Raw genomic sequence first — 21,240 nt, forward strand, 5'->3', positions numbered from 1 at the left:
ACTGTGCGCAAATCCAGCTGAAACCGTCTCCTATCACCTGGAATATACAAAAGGCCATAACGGTGTTTTGGTTTTTTTAGCAATTGGTACAAAAAACATGTGGATGTATATATTATTTAACATAATGTAAATAAAGAAAATATGTAACACATAAGAACAGTATAAGCACGAAGTAAAATAAACACAATAAACACAATATACTTAAGATAAGCTCAAAACAGGGCCGGACTGGCCCACCGGGATACCGGGAAATTTCCCGGTGGGCCGTCGGCACCTGGGGCCGGGCAGACACCTGGGTCTGCTGGCGGCCGCTGGGGCAGGTCTGCTGGCGGCCGCTGGGGCAGGTCTGCTGGCGGCCGCTGGGGGACTTGTACTGGCGGCCGCTGGGGGAGCTGCGCTGGCTCTGCTCTCCCAGCGTGCAGCTGAATGAGACCGGTGCCGGAATATGACGTCATATTCCGGCACCAGTCTCATTCAGCAGCGCGGGAGAGCAGAGCCAGCGCAGCTCCCCCAGCGGCCGCCAGTACAAGTCCCCCAGCGGCCGCCAGCAGACCTTCCCCAGCGGCCGCCAGCACAGGTGCCCCTTCCCCAGCAGCCTCCTGCACTGCACGACCCCCTGGCAGGTAGGAGTAATGTGTGTGTGTGTGTCTGTCTGTGTTATGGTGTCTGTCTGTATGGTGTGTGTGTGTCTGTCTGTGTTATGGTGTCTGTCTGTATGGTGTGTGTGTGTCTGTCCGTCATGGTGTGTGTGTCTGTCTGTGTCATGGTGTCTGTCTGTATGGTGTGTGTGTGTCTGTCTGTGTCATGGTGTGTGTCTGTCCGTCATGGGGTGTGTGTCTGTGTCATGGGGTGTGTGTCTCTCTGTGTCATGGTGTGTGTCTGTATGGTGTGTGTGTGTGTGTCTGTGTCATGGTGTGTGTCTGTATGGTGTGTGTGTCTGTCTGTGTTATGGTGTCTGTCTGTATGGTGTGTGTGTGTCTGTCTGTGTCACGGTGTGTGTGTGTCTGTCTGTGTCATGGTGTGTATGTGTGTCTGTCCGTCATGGTGTGTGTGTCTGTCTGTGTCATGGTGTGTGTGTGTGTATCTGTATGGTGTGTGTGTGTATGTCTGTGTCATGGTGTGTGTGTGTGTGTGTGTGTGTGTCTGTCCGTCATGGTGTGTGTGTCTGTGTCATGGGGTGTGTGTCTGTCTGTGTCATGGTGTCTGTCTGTATGGTGTGTGTGTGTGTGTGTGTGTCTGTCTGTCCGTCATGGTGTGTGTGTATGTCTGTGTCATGGTGTGTGTGTCCGTCATGGTGTGTGTGTCTGTCTGTGTAATGGTGTGTGTGTCATGGTATATGTGTGTCTGTCTGTCATGGTGTCTGTCTGTATGGTGTGTGTATGTCTGTCTGTATGGTGTGTGTGTGTGTGTGTGTCTCTGTCATGGGGTGTGTGTTTGTCTGTGTCATGGTATGTGTGTTTCTGTGTCTGTCATGGTGTATATGTGTGTTTAAAAATAGTGTTTTTGCTCACCTTTTTTTTTTCCCCACGCAGCGAGCTGGTCTCCCCTCGACTGGCCCTGCCTCTATGACTGAGATCATCAAGCTTGATGATCTCAGCCAATCCAATGCTTTGCCATTGGATTGGCTGCAAAACGTTACACCAATCAGCCTCTCCTCATAGAGATGCATTGAATCAATATATCTCTATGGGGAACGTTCAGCACCTACAGAGTGTGGAGGCCCTGAATGTACGTGCACTGACACAGGAAGCACCTCTAGTGACCGTCTGAGTGACTGTCAGTAGCGGTGTCACTTTGAAGCAATGTAAACACTGCCTTTTCTCTGAAAAGTCAGTGTTTACGTTGAAAAGCCTGTAGGGACATATATATATTACTCAATCATCTGTCTTGGCAAGACATATCCTTACATGTTACACGCGACAATATATGGCACAGTGACTTATGGGGCTGGCATAAATTTTTTATCCAGGGCTGCTTTGTATCCCCAGTCCGGCCCTGGCTCAAAATACAATTAAATTTAAATAGCAGTATATACAGACAATGTACAATTATGATTATGGATTTAATTATGCAAACAAACTACATAGAAGCATTTTGAGTGAGTTCACAGTTTGCTGGACGTTGATGGACCATCGTCAGAAACATAAGAAAAGGTTGAGGTATCATTGGAGAGTCCTTCAACTGTATCTGAAAATGCACAGATCAATAGTTCAGTACACTGTAAAAATAAAATGTTTTTTTTTGTGCAAATAGTTAATGGTTTTGTGCAGTGAATTTATAAATGGTTAGCAGAGCGAAAGCCAATGCAAAGTAGGAAAAAAACTTACCAACGGGTTCTATCATGGATTCGAGAAGTGCAGATGCAAAGTCCAGACCTCCCTCCCTGCCTTGGTTTGCCGGCCTATGACCGTAAATGGAACCCATGGCGTCGTACCACTTCCAAGTACTTCGACTGTTTCCACTACGGCTGTTGGCATCCTTAATTTTTTTATATTGGCCTTTCAGCTTTTTAAGCTTTGCCCTACTCTGACCCGATGTCCGTTCAAATCCCTCAGCTGCCATCCACTGAGAAATATCTTTATACACCTTTTCATTTCTCACTGATCCATCAAGCTCACTCTGAATAACGCTATCGCCAATTATAGTTAGGAAAGTGGATCGTTCCTGAGCCGACCAGACCTTGCTGTTGTTTGCAGGCATCCTTCTCCTATTATCTGGACTAAATGGCGACGTGGTGTTTGTTTCACGCTTGCCTTTGACGTGAGCATTGACGTTTTTCTGTCCGCCAATCAGTGGAATGAATTGTGTGACGCCAGTAGCTCCGCCCTAACCTTACCGTACCATTTCCTATGGCCCTACATCTGAAGGGGGACCATGAATAGTGCGGTTTGGTTCGGTTGTATGGGCCACTTTCATAATGGAAACACTCAAAATAGCGTACCGTACCGAACCGACCCAAACTGATCCGCTCAGTGGAAACGAGGCATAAGAGTGGTGTAACAAAGCCCATATTAACCCTATGGCACATTGCAGAACTTTAAGGCCATAGTGTCCAAATATTTTAGGTTTCTTATTTCTCTCTCCAGTCTATGTATTGTCAGTGAGTGTGAGTGAGGGTCAGTGTCCACTTCTAAGCAGAGCATATCAGGCTGCTATCACTGATCCAAACAGTTAGACAGACCAACTGCTGTCTGTAGAATAATCAGGGAACACGGCAGCTCACATTGGAGGGAGCACAGCAGTTCATAATAGGAGGAAACACAGCAGTTCATAATAGGAGGGAACACGGCAGCTCACATTGGAGGGAACACGGCAGCTCACATTGGAGGGAGCACAGCAGTTCATAATAGGAGGAAACACAGCAGTTCATAATAGGAGGGAACACGGCAGCTCACACTGGAGGGAACATGGCAGCTCACATTGGAGGGAGCACAGCAGTTCATAATAGGAGGGAACACGGCAGCCCACACTGGAGGGAACACGGCTGCTCACATTGGAGGGAGCACAGCAGTTCATAATAGGAGGAAACACAGCAGTTCATAATAGAAGGGAACACGGTAGCTCACACTGGAGGGAACACAGCAGCTCACACTGGAGGGAATATGGCAGTGCACACAGGAGTGAACACGGCAGCTCACGCTGGGGGGTACATGGCAGCCCACACTGGAGGGAAAATCACTAGAGAAGGTCTCCTGAGTGCAGCAATCTGAACCATAAATAGGAAAATGTATTTGCACTACTAGACTTTTTGTTGAGTGCCATTTTTGTGTTTTTCAGTACGTTGCCAATAAATCCGGCTGTGATCCTGATAAATTGGCGGATTGCGTGAAAAAGAAAACTGAAAAAGAAATCCTTTTGATTTCGGATTCCATGGTATGTTATGTAATTACCCTGTGTTTTCTACTAGGATACTTGAAAACAATTCTTGTTTAAGGTGAAACGGCGTAATAACAGGCAGTTAGAATTACAATTCTTAAAGGGTTAGTCTGACCAAAATCAGTGATTTTCTAAAACTCAGTTTTTTTGATGAAGTAAGTCTTGCTGGTATGCCACCCCTTCCCCCCAAAAAATCAACAAAAAATATGACCTGCAAACTGACACGAACTCGATTCTACTCTGGTGACACCACTCCCCCACTTCAGGGGAATGAACATCTTGGAGGATGGGCTAAGGTGAGGAGTTGGGAGGCACGGAGGGGAACCCTGCCGCCGTTGGGCATTTGTCACTAAATGTTACAGCACAAAATCTGCATATACTTTAGTCTGGGGAGAGGTGCATGCAGGTTATGTTACTGCTTAGAAAATTAAGTTAGGCTGAACTGCTGGATTTCTTCCACCAGAAAGAGAAGGAGAGGAGAAACACCTCAATCCACAAGCAAAGGTGGGAAAGTAACTTTTATTCAAATTACGTTACTATCACAGTAGTGGCATAAAGAGGGAAGTGCTGGATTATTCTGGCATGTCCCTTGCCTACTCCAGCACTTCTTCAGTGTATTTTACAAAAAATGCCTGCAGGATGTTACAAAAAATCAGTATTTGGGAAGAAATCCACTATACAGTGTATACAGTTACCTGGCTTAAACAAAATCCCTGTTTAATGCTGAGCATTGCAGGTTGCTTTTGCAGCCTGCATAGAAGCCCTGTAGTGGGCACACACCTCTTCTTTCTACCCTCTCTGCTTACTGTATTGCAGTCAATATAACGAAAACAGCAGTAAATACAAATTATTGTTCTGAGGATAGAGAATACAATGTTGCTGTGTTCCTATAAATAGAAGATTAAAACCGTTATACATTATCTGTACAGGGACTTTTAGATGTACCTGGATGTGTAGATGGGGTGTTTCTACCCAAACCTCCAGAAGAGATTATGGCGAATAAACAGAGCAACAATGTTCCCTTTATTATTGGCATTAATAACCAAGAGTTTGGCTGGCTATTATTTCAGGTAAGAACTATTTTTATTGTCTCCTTACAAAATAGAAGATTGTTTTCCATTAAAAGTCATAAAGAATCAGATGACGTTTTGTAACAAACGTCTCAAAGTAAGAAAATCATCCCAAGCAAATTAATTTAATGTCAAACTAAGCCTTCTTAAGATATAGGGTTTTAAAGCAAGGTTCGATCAGAAATACGTGCAAGGTCCAGATGAAGTAACAGAATGGGCCAACACTTATACACAATAAATAACATGCTTTATTAGAGATAGACAGGTTGTTCAAATTATGATCAGCATTTTATGGATGACTGTAAATGGATGTTCTGCTAAAAATTGCAATGATCAGGGCTAGGGAAAATAAACTTTGACTAGAGTTCAGGAACGTAAGTATATGATAAATGAGATAAACAGAAAATTGCCTGAAAATTGTGTTCTGAGTCAAGTGGAACCTAATCATGAACTATTGTTGTTGTTTTGTGACCAGGTCATGAATGTTGATGGTTTTCAAGATGGAATGGATAAACAAACAGTCCAGTCACTGCTGAAAATCGTTGACTTTTTGGTAAGTCACATATATACAATCTGTATGCACACTGAATGTGTCCTTTGTTAAGTTTAACAAATACGTGATTGGTTAAAAAAAAAATAGACTTATTATATTAACAAAAACACAAAAAACAAAACAACAGGGAAACCTTTGGGACCAGAAGGGTAATTTTCCCAAAGGCCTCCTTGGATAATTTTAATTATATTATGACTAACTTAAAGTATATTTAAAGAAAAACTCTGGGTACCATAATACCTTCCTTGAAATTAGGTCCCTGATGCTTCCTTGCCATTAGGGGTCGAAAGGTATGTACCTTTTTGAAGCCATTTTTATGAATGGGGAGCTCCTGATTTAGAGCCTTAGCTGACCATCAGTGGTGCCCCAGCTCGATGCTGGCCAAGCCTTCTGATGAATTTCAGAGAACTAGAGGACATAGGGACAGTTCAGGATTTAGGGATTACCCAGTTTTGTCCAAGGTGTTTTTTCCCTTTCTAAAAACTCCTTAGCCACAACTGGGTAATCTCTAAATCGTGGACTGGTAGAGATGGGCGTGAGGATTGGTTTGGGAACCACCAATTTAGCTTGTTTCAACAAGCCTGAATGGTGACTGCTCCTCAGTTACAATTAGTCATTATGAGTTCATGCTTTAAAAAATGCTTTTATTTGAAATGTATTTGAAGTGAATTTGCCCCATTTCTGTGATGTTGGGCTTTGCTATTCTCCATTGCATGATAGACGTCTCTTCATGAGTAGGGCCAATTTTTCCCTCCTATATCTTCTGCCGTTAATGAATTAAAAAAAAAAAAATCCCATCCCTGGGGAAGTGCACAGTCCCTGTGATAGACCTCTGCGTTTAATTTTAATTCCATTGTTTGATTTGTTTCTAATCCATTTCAACCTATTGTGTTTGGACACCGCACTTTGTTGGTGTTCCTACCTCCACTGAATGGGATCGAGGTTCGGTATTGGTTTCCTCTGCAACTATCCACCCCTCACTTTGAAGTTTACACACCTGACGTCTCCACCCTCCTTGTTAAGTTGACTTTGAACATGCATTTAAACGTTGCAATGTAGGTGTAGCACTGTCTTGATAGAAATCCCAGTGCAGACTGAAACATTGATATGCTGGATGCTTAAATAAAACAACATAACTTTTAATCAATACCAAGCTTTCCGAGTGCTCTCTTCAGCACACTAAGCTATAACTTGTTGGCTGTAGAATTTGCATCAGGAGCAAGTAAGTGGAAAAACATTGAGTGCGGAACCCCACGCCCAATGTTTTTTGTGTGTGTGAGATTTCCCACAGAAATTTCAAATTTGCAGTGATATTACTACTGCAAAGGATTCTGGGTGGGCATATGCAAATTAGTTCAACAAAGAATCACATTTCATATGAGAGAGAGAGAGAGATAATACACTATGAGATTTATTTAAAATAAAAACTTTGTAGCATTTGACAGAAAAATCCATCCCTTTGGTAATGGAGGAATATTTTGGGGACACAAGCGATCCTTTTGAAATCCGAGACCGATTCTTGGATTTGTGCGGTGATATCATATTTGTTATACCAGCTCTGAAGACAGCGAAATATCACAGAGGTAGGTAACAACAACCTTTATCCTGGAACACGGTAAAATTAGATAATATGCTGCATTCATTTTTTTACAATAATAGTTAACTCTCACACTTGGTTTTACTTTATTACAATCTAATAGTTTGGGTAGTTTTAAATCAACAATTACAGTATAACAGAGAAAATATTAACGGGACATACATCACTTGGCAATTCTTTTTTTAAACCAGCAAGCAAACACTTTTAAACAAATATAAAAAAACTAAATACAGCAAGAAAACCATTTATAAATGTACTGTAAACTTGGTCAGATTGCATTACTGGGCACACCTTTTTAGCTAGGGGAATTTATTTAGTTTTGAATTTATTTAGTTTAGAATTGAATATAAATGTGAATGATTATTGATTATTGCAATAATTAAATGTTTCTTTAAAATTTCTTGATAGACGAACTTTCACTTTATATATTTTAAATAGATATAATTTCACTCTGAATAGCTTGAGAAGTTGAGCATAAATCTGAACAACTTTAAACAGATGAAGAGTCACGTTAAAGAGCTTTGGAAGCTGATCAGAAATTTGGAACAATTTGAATAGATGAAAAGTCACTTTAACCCCTTAAGGACCAAACTTCTGGAATAAAAGGGAATCATGACATGTCAGACATGTCATGTGTCCTTAAGGGGTTAAACAGCCTAAGCAGTTGAACATTAATTTGGAATATTTTGAATAAATAAACGGTCACTTTGAGCACCTAAATAGAATACATACAGAATAATAGTCATTCTAGTGAATTTAAAGAAGTGAAATGTATATTTAAATGTGTTGACAAGGTTTAGACAAAATGCAGACCCTTTAAGCAAAGTTGCAGACACTTTAAACAAGGACTGATTGTATCCTGAAAGCTTAATGACTGTAAATTCCAAGATGGAGTACTCCAAATACAAGAATTTTAATCAATAAATAACTGTATCCAAAAGGAATCTCCAGGAGCTGATTTAAAGGTATATTCACTTTATTCCGAATTAGAAGGAGGTAATTTGCTTTATTTTACATTGAAGCAATTTTTAGTGGGATTGAGCAAGAGAATATTTCTTGGAGTCCAAATTCAGGATTGGAGAAGTTTGGCTAAACGATATCACAGGCAAAGGTTCGGTACACAAGAAAATGTATTTAAGATTGAGCTCAAACGTCAGTCTTGAATCGCTAGGAAACAGCTGAGTAAATGATTATCAACACTGCTGCAGCTTCGTCTAAATAGGAGGGCATCTGACGTCAGAAGCGAAAGCGGGCCGATCAGGAAACCGGGAAGAGGGTTAAGGGGAATCGCCAATGGGGTAATGTATTCTGATTATGTCAGCCAAGGAGGCGGATCAGGGGCAGGGCCAGCGCAGTTGGACCTGTGTGGCGCAGGAAATGAGGTAGGTTTCATTACCTTTTAAGGGGGAAAGGTGGGGCAAACCACCTAAGCGGTGGCTTTAACACTATCTTTGCATAAAATGAATGGGGAAGATTTATCAAAGTGTTGAGAGTGTAGTGCCCTCACTGCCTGATGAGGGAATAAAGTTGTTTAATAACAAGGGACGAACAACTGCTGCTGCTCTGCCACAAAAGTATAGACTATGTCTTTAATAAATTACTTACTTAACATACATAAAATAAAAACATACATGATTAAACATTTTACATTAGAATCCACCATTTTGTGGGCTCACATTACATCCACCATTTTGTAAAAACAAAACAGCAAAAAAACAACAACATCTCTAACAAACAAAATACTCCTTATAATAATTCCAGCAATGTTTTTCCCTTTTCCCGTTGGAATGTTCTCCTTACCTGATGAGGGAAAAAAGGTGTTTAATAATAATAAGAGACAAACAGCAGTTGCTGCACTGCCACAAAGTATTAGCTGTATTGCGCGGCGTTCCTTTGATCTGTACGTATAAAATACATACCTTATGTTACCGATTTGTAATGTTTACTAGTCGCTACAGATTTATATTTATATCTCACATGCTCCTTGCTTTAAAAAAAAATATATATATTCTAGATTCTGGATTTCCGGTTTATTTCTATGAATTCCAGCATCCATTAGCCGTTGCGAAGAATACAAGGCCAGACTACGTTAAATCAGATCATGGGGACGAAATTTACTACGTTATGGGAGCCCCATTCCTTCATGCTGATGCCTCTTCCAAAGGTAAATCACAATTAATTTGTGATAATCCTTATTTTTATATAGAGCAAAATATTCCAAAGTACTTTAATATGGGGATATAAAATAACAAAGCAGGTTAAAATGATTATTAAACAAGAAAAAGCCTTGGTCCGGCTCCAAAATACTAGTTTTTTGTTTTTTAAAGGGATACTATAGGCATCAAAAAAGCTTTAGCTTACCGAAGCAATTTATGTGTATAGATTATTCCTATGCAGTCTCACTGCTCAATTATCTGCCATTTAGGAGTTAAATTAGTTTGTTTATACAGCCTTCGTCACACCTCCCTTCATGTGACTTGCACAGCCTTCCTAAACACTTCCCGAAAAGGAACCTAGATAATCTAGATTCCTGTGTTGCACAGTCTGTTTAATTTAGAATTTCTTATCACCTGCTCTGTTGAAAGCCTCCAAAACCCTGCAGTAACCTCCTCTTTGTGTTTAAAGTTCAATTTACAGAGTAGGATATAAAAATCTCTAAAGCAATGTAACATCTGATTGAAAAATAAACCCTTTTTCTCATGCAGGCTGTATCTGTCACAGCTAGGGGAGGTGACTAGGACTGCATAAAGAGAAACAAGATTGATTTAACTCATAAATGGCAGAGAATTCAGCAGTGAGACTGTATGGGGCATGATCTATACACCAAAACTTAATTAAAGTAAAGAAAATGTTACTTGCGCTTTCTCCTTAATCCCTATGTATATTTAGACAAATGGAGGTCATTTAGTTGCTCCAATGGCCATTGGAGGTAAGGCCCGCCTGCCAACGTCAAGGCAGACCCCCCTAAGCGGGTCCTAACACTGACCCTTCAGCCTGCTTTCTTGAGCTTCTGGCAAAAATATCTCTAATGAGACAGAAAGGGGTATTTTTTATATACACCCCTATACTTATTAACCCTTAATAGGGAACACATGGGATGGGCAGCAGCATTGTAACCAGGCTGTGTGATACAAAGTAAATACAAATACTTTGGTTTTTACTATATATTGGGGCTGATGTGTATTGTAGTCATTGCAGCTGGCCCAGCATGGGACTAAGCGCAAAACTTAATTAAGCCAAAATTGTTTTGATGCCTAAAGTTTCCCTTTAAGCTGTGTTTGCATGGCTAACATTTTTCTTTTTTGTCACAAGATGGTAGAACAGAGAAAGAAAGACATTTCAGCAAAACAATGATGAAATATTGGGCCAACTTTGCTCGAAATGGGTAAGACATGAAGTTTACTTATATTTGTTTCAAAAAACACTTTTTTTCCTAGATTAGCAATTTACGGTAGTGGACAAAAAGTGATGAAAATTATGGCTGGGATGGTGTGGTTTGAATTGCTGCTCAGAGTATGGGAAGTAAGAATGATGATACTAACAAGGAAACAAAATGGCTTAAAATATCTTCTGATACTTAAAGCAGAACTGTCACATTTCTGGATGTCACCACTGACTAAACCATTGAGAATCACCTGTAAACAGAGTTTATCTTTTATTCATGCAACGCTCCATATTGTTTTAAATATATTTTAAAGATTTAGTAACTGACATCACAATCCAGTTGAGTTTTGGCACAGCCTGGGCATACATTGGATTGGAGAAGGAGAACCCAGACCATTGGTGGAGATTTACCAAAGTGTCGTGTTCTGAAAAGTTCTAAAGTAAGATTCATCTTTAAATGCAAGCTTAATGACGATTTGTTTGGGTTTTAGAATTTGAACCACTTTTCAGAACACGGCTCCCCTCTCTGTGCTATCTGTCAGGTGCAGAACTTGTAATACTGACTGACAGGGAGCCAAGATGGAGGCGATTGGTGCCAATATAGAAGTAAATAGAACTGTGTGGATTTCTACATTTAATTGCTTTTCAAACACATATTTGTTAGCTATAGTTGATAATTAAATTACATATCGAGAATCCTTTGAAGGGTGGGTTCCCCTTAAAGAGTTGGTTGAATTTTTGAAACTGTCAGGTAGATAGAACAAAATCTGAGCCATTTTCTTATGGATTGACCGATTACTCCACCTTTATTGGTTGATGACATTTTTTCTGCCTTTTCTGAAATGAAACTTTCTGATACTTTTAAGCCGTCTTTCACATTCTTTGCTCCTTTTTCCTGGATGATTTCACCATTGATTACATTCACAAAATAAAACAAATTAGTAATATTATGGGGGCGAGGGGGGGAGGAGAATTTGTCAGAAGAAAAATTTATTTTTAGACATTAGCTGGGATACACTGATAAACTGAGGAAACTATAAAAAAACAAGACCAGACTAAAAGAAAGCTACAAACCAGGAGAGGAACAAAATGGTTCGGAGCAAGGAGACGAGAAATTTGATAAACCACCCAGGGACTACCCAGGTGTCCATCGTAGTCAGACTACCCAGAAGCCTGGAACATGAAGCAGGCAGGAAAGTACACAAGGGCAGCAGAGCGAAAAAAATAACAGAGACTCAAAAAACAGTACAAAATAGCACTAAGGGCTCTGGAACCACAAAAGGGCCTAGATTAGACAGATAGCTCTCTTTAATTAGGATGGTCCTGACCAATTTATTCTGTTTCCTGGAAATGAATAACACTGAAACCCAACCCACATATGCTCTGCAAAACAAGCACTCTATGTGATAAAGAAACCATTTGAAAACATAGCAGCAGAACAGGCTCCACAGTGGTATGGTGAGCAGAGTGTAGAGGCAGGAAGTTGAAAATAGAGGTTCAAGTCTTGCTAGGAACAGTAAGCAGTAGGTTTCCTGATTGTTACAAACATGTGGAAGGAGAATGCAATCCAGGAAAAGATAAGGAAATATGGGGGAATTTGAAGGGGGAAGGGAGGGGCAGAGTGGCAGACAAGTAATTGTCTAATTTTATTTCCTTGTTAGAAGTAGTTTATATGTAACCTTCATTATTCCATCCATGTGTACTTTGATGAACACCCTCAGTTTACACACAGTCTTTGATCAACCAGTTTTTGTCTTCCGATTCACAGAGATCCCAACGGACCAGGTCTCGTAAAATGGCCAAGATATCAAGAAAATGAAGCTTACATGCAACTTGACTTGGAACAGAAACCCTCAGAAAAGTATAAAGCAGACAAGTTTGTTTTCTGGACTAAAACTCTTCCAGAGGCCATTCAAAAGATGTCAGAGGAACATAGAGAAGATCACAGAGAACTGTAGATTTGTATATATCATCATAGTTATCACGTTTCTTCATAAGAAGTAACAAAAAATTTTAAAACAATCACTGCTAAGTAGCTCAAGATATCTAAAGCTTGTGTTCATCTCCACCTTGGGTTAGTCCTCAAGGATCTGTGATTTAGCAATCTGCCAGCCAGGAACACTGACAAAATCTGGGCCAATTCTATCTAATTTCTGCAAAATACATTTTCTTTCAAGCCGCTGTAAGATGACTATTCACCAGAAACCAAGCAAACTCTCAACTAATGGTCTGATGTCACCTTGCATCAATACAACTGGTTTCAAGTTTATTTTTTTATTGTTTTATTTTAAGGGTTATTCCTTGCCCAAATACAATAAATAAATATCACAGTTTACTACACATACCCCCAAATGAACACATGCTATTTAGTTTTCTAGTTATTCTGTGGGACATTTGTTTGTTCGGTACAACAAGGATAAATGCTTGCATATCATAACCCATGTTAAAATAGGCCTTTGATATACTCCTCTTGCTTTAAGCTCGTAATACTGTCCCCTCCAACCTCTCCACCTTATACGAACACCCCACCCTACTCGAAGAAAGAAAGAGATTAATTTTTTATTTTTTTTTTTAAATAAAACCTCCCTTAGCGGACTCTAGTGAGTGTATGGGACAAAGGAACTCATTGGATAGACACTACATTACTGTCCAATTGGCAATAAATTCCGAATAGGCCAGTGGATTACCTGACATTGACATAAGGTCTTACATTTTTTTAGTTTAATTATTTTTTCAAAGACTTACTGAATTAACATTTTTCTATTTTCCCATTGGTAATTAATGAAGAGTCTTCTACAAATGCACTAGCGGGACCTTAGCTCAATATGTAGCTAACTTGCTAGATTGTCAAACCAAATACTATGTACATAATGAGTTGCCTACACTCATCCTCAAACACAGGTTATCCAACTTGTACTCAGTGGACAGATTGTGTGCATTATACTTCTGTTTTTGTTATATACCTATCTTATTGATATGCTGCGCATTTGGAGGCTGTACTGTATTTTTGTTACATATACTTTGATAAAAATATAAATAAAGAATTTTGTTTTAAAAAAGAGAAGAAAAAAAATGAAAAGGCAATTGTTTTCTCACACCCCCTCGCATCACCACCACATGTCCAGGGCAGCTCACACATGTCACCACTAGAGTTGAGCTGACACCTGGATTTTCGTGTTCGCCGGGTTCAGCCGAACTTCGGCAAAAAGTTCGCGTTCGGGACTCGAACTTGACCTGAACTTGACCCCAAACCCCATTGAAGTCAATGGGGACCCGAACTTTTGGGCACTAAAATGGCTCTAAAAAAGTCCTGGAAAGGGCTAGACGGCTGCAAAAGGAAGTCAAATGTATTGCCTAAGTACTAATATACTTACCCAGTGGAAGAAGAAGAATGTTACACTGTATAGAATTTTAAATAAAAAGTATACAAATATAGTAACACACATTCATATAAAATGTAAGTTACTTGGCCAGTCAATGTAATGACAGGAATGATAAAGTAGATAACTCCCTAATTCCCACGGTATTAGGGAGCTATCTACTAAAAGGCTGAAAGACCTGATTTGGTCTTTCAGCCAAATTTACTAATACTAAGTAAAGATTACTGAGTATTAGTAAATTATGCCCCTACTCGCTATACCGCGAGTAGGGGCATGTCTATTAAACAGTGAGCAGCCTATGTTAAAAAAAAAAAAGGTTCCCCCCTCCTGAGCCACCACCCCTGAATGGCGGATGGGGACCCTAAATTCAAATAAGGGGGGGGACCTATTGTCCTCCCCCCGGCCCCCACCCCTGAGCGGCGGGTGGGGGCCCTAAATACCAATAAGGTGGGGGGGAACTATTGTCCTCTCCCCCGGCCCCCACCTCTGAGCGGTGGGTGGGGGTCCTAAATAAAAATTGGGGGGGACCTAATGTCCTCCTCCCTGGCCACCACCCCTGAGCGGTGGGTGGGGGCCCTAAATACCAATTAGTGGGGGACCTAATGTCCTCCCCCTGGCCCCCACCCTTGAGCGGTGCGTGGGGGCCCTAAATACCAATAATGGGGAGACCTAATGTCCTTCCCCCTGGTCCCCACCCCTGAGCGGTGGGTGGGGGCCCTAAATACCAATGGGGGAGCTAATGTCCTCCCCCCTGGACCCACCCCTGAGCAGTTGGTGGGGGCCCTAAATTAGACTAAGGGGGGAACCTAATGTCCTCCCCCCTGGTCCCCACCCCTGAGCGGTGGATGGGGGCCCTAAATACCAATTGGGGGGGACCTATTGTCCTCCGCCCAGGGGTGGGGGCCCAAAGGGGGAGGACAATGCACAGGCTGCTCACTATTTAATAGACATGCCCCTACTAGCTTATATAGAGGCTGGGTCACATGCTGCACTGGCCAATCACAGCCATGCCATTAGTAGGCATGGCTGTGATGGCTTCTAAGGGCACACAAGTCAAACGCTTGTTGATTGGCTGCCCTGCAGCTTTTCAAAACGCGCCATTAAATCGCCGAACACCGAACTCGAACCCGAACTGTTACTGAAATGTCCGGGCTCGGGTTCGGGGTCAAAAAATCGTAATGTTCGGTACGAACCCGAACTTTACAGTTCGGGTTCGCTCAACTCTAGTCAGGGCCGGACTGGGGATACAAAGCAGCCCTGGGAAAAAAAATCTATGCCAGCCCCATAAGTCATTGCGCCATATATTGTCGCATGTAATATGTAAGGCTTGCCACCCCAGATGATTGAGTAATTATATATATACACACACACACACACACATATATATATATATATATATATATATATATATATATATATATATATATATATATATATATTGCTTTTTCTAATATAATATATTGGTCCTTTCAGAGTAAAACATTTAATTATACAGTAAGCATACTCACATGCAGACACAGACAATCTCACTGACACACACAAGCTCATTGATACACAGCCTCATAGACAAACAATTTCACTAATATACACAAGCTCATTGACATAAAAACACAAGCTCACTCACTAGCAGACACACACACACATGCAAGCAAGCAAACTCACTAGCAGGCGCACACACACACAGCTTAATGTAGTGGTTCTGGTGTCTATAGCCTGTCCCTGCATGCTTTTGAATGTAAACACAATGTAAACACTGTAAACACTGACTTTTCAGAGAAAAGGCAGTGTTTACATTGCTTCCTAGTGACACCTCTAGTGACAGACACTCAGACGGTCACTAGAGGCGCTTCCTGTGTCAGTGCGGATTGGCTGAGATCATCAAGCTTGATGATCTCAGTCATAGAGGCAGAGACCAGCATGACGTTGGAAAAAAAAAAGTGAGTAAAACACTATTTTTACAAACACACACAGACACTACGACTGACACACACACACCATGACAGACATACACACACCATGACACAGACAGACACACACCATGATACAGACACACAGTGACACAGAGACACACACACGACACAGACACACACACCATGACACAGACAGACACACACACACACACACACACAGCATGACACAGACACACACACAGCATGACACAGACACACACACAGCATGACACACACACACACACAGCATGACACAGAAACACACACAGCGTGACACAGACAGACACACAGACAGCATGACACAGACAGACACACTCCCACTGACATACATACTTGTTGTTACCTGTGTGGGTGGGTGGGCAGACTGATAGGTGCCCCTCCCCTTCTGTGCCCTATTTTGCCCCCTGTCCTCCTGTGTGCTTTTTAGCCCCTTCCCCTCCTGTGCCCTTATGTAGCACCCTCCCTTCCTGTGCCCTCTTTAGCCCCCTCCCGTGCCCTCTTTAGCCACCTCCCCTTCCTGTGACCTCTTAGCCCCCTCCCCTCCTGTGCCCTTTGTTACCCCCCCTCCCCTTCCTGTGACCTCTTAGCCCCCTCCCCTCCTGTGCCCTTTGTTACCCCCCTCCCCTTCCTGTGACCTCTTTGCCCCCTCCCCTCCTGTGCCCTTTGTTACCCCCCTCCCCTCCTGTGCCCTTTGTTACCCCCCACCCTCCCCTTCCTGTGACCTTTGTTACCCCCCACCCCATCCCCTCCCCTCCTGTGACCTTTGTTACCCCCCCACCCCCTCCCCTCCCCTCCTGTGCCCTTTGTTACCCCCCACCCCCTCCCCTCCCCTCCTGTGCCCTTTGTTACCCCCCTCCCCTCCTGTGCCCTTTGTAACCCCCCCTCCCCTCCTGTGCCCTTTGTTACCCCCCCTCCCCTCCTGTGCCCTTTGTTACCCCCCACCCTCCCCTTCCTGTGACCTTTGTTACTCCCCCACCCCCTCCCCTCCCCTGCTCACCTTCCAGCCCAGCCAGCCTTCCTGAAGCTCTCCTTGCGGCCGCAGGGGAAGCTCTTCTGGCGGCCGCTGGGGGAGCAGGCTGTTCTGTCTCTGCTCCCCCTCCCTCGCGCGCAGCTTAATGAGACCGGGGCCGGAATATGACGTCATATTCCGGCGCCGGTCTCTTTCTAGCGCGCGAGGGAGGGGGAGCAGAGACAGAACAGCCTGCTCCCCCAGCGGCCGCCAGAAGAGCTTCCCCTGCGGCCGCAAGGAGAGCTTCCCCTGCGGCCGCCATCCAGCCGCAGGACACCCACATTTCTCCCCGGCCCCAGGTGCCGACGGCCCACCGGGAAATTTCCCGGTATCCCGGTGGGCCAGTCCGGCCCTGACTCTAGTCACCACCACATATCCAGGACTAATGTTCTGGTCAACTGCTGCCTCTTAAATTTAGCTCCACTGAGATAACCAAAACAAGTAATTGGACCGGTTGTCTGATTGACAGGCAGGGGGTGTAACAAAGTTAATTTATAAAAGTGCTCATTTCTATTGATATCAGCTATTTTTGTAAAATGAAAAAAAGGACACCCTTAACACATAAAGCACTTTAGCAAATTCTTTAGAGGTCGGGAGTGCTCTTTGAAAGTTTGCATTTATTGTGCATTAAAGATAAAGTTGTTATTTTCTGGAAGCTATTGTAAAGTCGGGCAATTGATTAAAACTAGGGTAAAGGCTCGCATGTGTTATATGTAAGACTATGGTTGTGTGACCACTAGGTGAAATAGGCAGCCCCCTAGGGCACACAGGCACAGGGACCCAGTCTCCGGGTGACCGGCAAGAGGGGAGTGCACAGCACAGCGTTCCCCCTCCTGCCGATCACTGCATGTAGCTTGGCCAGGCAGGCCATCAGTAGAGGATCTTCTGTATCTGTCTCTGAGAGGAAGCTGCTCGCTGAGAGCAATGAACAGACCCTCCACCGTGGTCCACCCAACCAAGCTACAAGGTGATAAGCTGGCACTGCAGAAGGAGGAAGACACCACAATGCGATAGACAACAAGGCACACAGAAGGGCTGAAGGAACATAGATACTCAAAGGGGACTGATGGGGGACAGAGGCACACAGGGGGCAGAGGAGGGACAAAGAGACACTCAGAGGGGCGGGAGCAAAGACACACAGAGGGGCTGGGGTAGGACAAAGAGACACAAAGTTTACTTTTTTTTTGTGGGGGGGGGGGCGTAGCTGATCTTGCCTAGGGTGCTGAATAGTCTAGCACTGGCCCTGTTCACAGCTGACCTAGCACTTCGTCAAACTCTAAAATATTTTTATACTTAGATTTTTTCTTTTCTACCACAAGACACCTTAAAAATATATATTAACGAAATTGACCCTTTTGATGGCTCTAATACCTCAAACTTTGACTTAAACACCTCTGCTGAATCACAGCTCACCCAGGACTCTCACGTTAACACATTTGATAGCCGACACTGCTTATACCGCTGGATGACCCACAGTGGCAATATTGCGGCCTAGTAGAAGCCTGGCGGTACGGGACTGGGGGAGATGGTCGATCCCTCAGCCCACGTTCTAGTCAGACCCAAGGTGGGCATCCCTGTCTTCCCCCCCTCCTCCCCGCTGGTGAGGGTTATCCCGGCATTCTCAACCACTTACCTTCATCTGGGACTGAACTAAGTGCACCCCGTCAAATCCATGGGCCTCACTACCGCTCTCAAAATGATGCCAGAACATGACCCTGTGCACCATACGAGGCCTACTCTAAGCTTCTTGGCAGCATTTGACGAAATTTGGGAAAATCTGGGAGAGACAGAGGCAACGAGCGGACCCTGGCCACAGGCTTACAAGCGCTGATCTCGCCACGAAGAGCACCCACATACTTACTTATCCGCCACCGGAGATACCCAGGGGGCCCAAGAAGTTGGACCGCTCTGGGCGGCAAACAAGCTCTCGCTGCATATGCCCCATATCCTCTATTATGCAAAGTAGATGGTGGGAACCGCACTCAATCCCAGCGGCCAAGGGTGCTCCGGATCAGGACCATCAATCCCAGAATTATACACGAAAGGAGAAAGGACCACAGGAGTGCCTGTGGTCCTTCTTCTTTCATATCCTCTATTATGACCTGTAGGGTGGTTCATATAGCAATGTTCAGTCCTAGCACGCTTAGCCACGACTTACTTTAAGCACATTGTCTTATATTTTTGTTTAACCTGGTGGAGTGTTACTCAGTCTCAGTGGTACTCACTTTACTTTACTTTACTTTAAAGCACACTCCTGTCTAGTTTCACTGCCAGTTGGCCTGATTACCAACTCACTTTGCTTAGACTTGTCTCACCTTTTTGTGTCTGAAAGCCTATTCCCTACACACAGACAGGTCAGCTAAGCTTGATATACCTTGTTTTGCAGCTCCAAAACGAAGCAGATATGAATAGGAGATAATCTCTTGTATTCTAATACTTAACCCACTATCTAGATAGCCTTCCATACCTTGACTGTTGATGCCAGAATCTCGTTCTAGATAGATCTCATAAGCATGTTTATAATCCTGTTATTATACCCTCCTAAAAATGGTGCATGTTAAACTCACTACCTTATAGCATGTAAGTTATTTATCCTGACTATCTTGTGACACTATACACACACGCACACACACACACACAAAACTAAATTCTGAGCTGCTCAAACTAAAATCTGAATGACAATTTTATGACAAAACAGGTAATCTGGAAAAATTCTCATACTCTGTTATCATCACTGCTTGCCTACTTCAACATAAATTTTACCAAGTGGATTTCAATTTGTAACAATTTCATGTTTAGTAAAAAATAAAAAAAAATAAAGTGTTGAAAGATTTTTGTTTTGGAAGTACATTTGCCCGATGCAGGTTGTCAAGACAGGATTCAGACTTTGGCACCCTCACTATTTATGAGATATTTATCTTCTGTGACAATAATGCACTAACATCAACACATTGTCCTCGGTAACTCCTCGACTGACGGCCACAATGATTCTTATCTTATTTAATTTATCTTTTTTTTCGGTTCCATGTAACATCTATTTTTACAGAATACTCCCATCTAGTGATGTCGCGAACACAAAATTTTCGGTTCGCGAACGGCGAACGGGAACTTCCGCAAACGTTCGCGAACCGGCGAACCGGGCGAACCGCCATTGACTTCAATGGGCAGGCGAATTTTAAAACCCACAGGGACTCTTTCTGGCCACAAAAGTGATGGAAAAGTTGTTTCAAGGGGACTAACACCTGGACTGTGGCATGCCGGAGGGGGATCCATGGCAAAACTCCCATGGAAAATTACATAGTTGATGCAGAGTCTGGTTTTAATCCATAAAGGGCAGAAATCACCTAACATTCCTAAATTGTTTGGAATAACGTGCTTTAAAACATCAGGTATGATGTTGTATCGATCAGGTAGTGTAAGGGTTACGCCCGCTTCACAGTGACAGACCAAACTCCCCGTTTAACGCACCGCAAACAACCGCAAACAGTCCATTTGCACAACCGCAAACTCCCCATTTGCACATGTTTTAGTGCAAACTAGTCTAACTACTAATATAGTTGAAACATGCTACTTTTATTCATGCCAGACAACCATGCAGGCCAGACTAACAAACATGCCAGGGCCAATCATAGTTAACCACCTCAGATAGTAACATGGCTCCCTCTATATACAGTGTAAACATGGCTCCTCTCTATATACAGAGTAACATGGCCAGGGCCGGCGCTACCATTAAGGCGGACTAGGCAGCCGCCTAGGGCGCCCCTTGGGAAGGGGTGCCGCCAGGAGCGCCGGCCCCCCTAATGCTGCAGCCGCCCGAGCGCTCTGTAGAGCGCCTCAGGCGGCTGCAGCTTCGCCTATTTTTACAGAATACTCCCATCCTCAGCTAAAACTGTTTCAGTGCTTTACAAATGAAATACCATGAACAAGATATATTAAATGCAATTAATGTGTTTTAAGTCCAAACCCATTGTAGGATGTTTGTAATTACAATGTTGCTGATTCAGCTAAACACAGAGATGCACATTTTCTTTTTATTGAATGATTGAGAGCTGTCCCGGTGTCTTCCCTTCATATCATGAGTTTTACTACAGTTTATCTCAAAGCGAACTGCAAAGCCATACCTCGATGGCTCTCAGTCACTTTGCAGCACTGAGAGAGCTATTTACTAAATTGAGAATTTTGGGGAAAACAAAATTAATTCCGAAATAGCGAAACTGTAGAAATTCTCCAAGTCAACTATGATTTCATTTCAGATATTTTGTTGTCTGTGTATCACTAGTTACGCTTTTCTATCCGTAACAAAGTTTTCAAAAAAAAAACATAACAAAATGAGTCAGAATACACGTTGTGCTCTCTACATGTAATGTAACCCTTTCAGTTATTAACATTCATTACAGTGAGCTCTCTATGGATTTATACAGC

The 21,240-nt window shown here is 42.9% G+C and overlaps 1 protein-coding gene across 1 annotated transcript in view; it reads left to right on the forward strand.

Moving 5' to 3' along the window:
* The window catches only part of LOC134578929 (fatty acyl-CoA hydrolase precursor, medium chain-like), a 30,533-nt gene extending 17,528 nt beyond the window's left edge, over window positions 1–13,005 (forward strand). The window contains exons 7-13 of the mRNA XM_063438024.1: window positions 3,778–3,873; window positions 4,806–4,946; window positions 5,422–5,499; window positions 6,935–7,082; window positions 9,111–9,260; window positions 10,409–10,481; window positions 12,249–13,005. Of these exons, the coding sequence (XP_063294094.1) occupies window positions 3,778–3,873; window positions 4,806–4,946; window positions 5,422–5,499; window positions 6,935–7,082; window positions 9,111–9,260; window positions 10,409–10,481; window positions 12,249–12,438 (876 nt within the window). The 3' untranslated portion in view covers window positions 12,439–13,005. The remainder of the gene's footprint in view (window positions 1–3,777; window positions 3,874–4,805; window positions 4,947–5,421; window positions 5,500–6,934; window positions 7,083–9,110; window positions 9,261–10,408; window positions 10,482–12,248) is intronic.
* The last annotated feature ends 8,235 nt before the right edge of the window (window positions 13,006–21,240 follow it).

This window comes from Pelobates fuscus, chromosome 12, assembly GCF_036172605.1.
Source record: "Pelobates fuscus isolate aPelFus1 chromosome 12, aPelFus1.pri, whole genome shotgun sequence".
Taxonomy (NCBI): domain Eukaryota; kingdom Metazoa; phylum Chordata; class Amphibia; order Anura; family Pelobatidae; genus Pelobates; species Pelobates fuscus.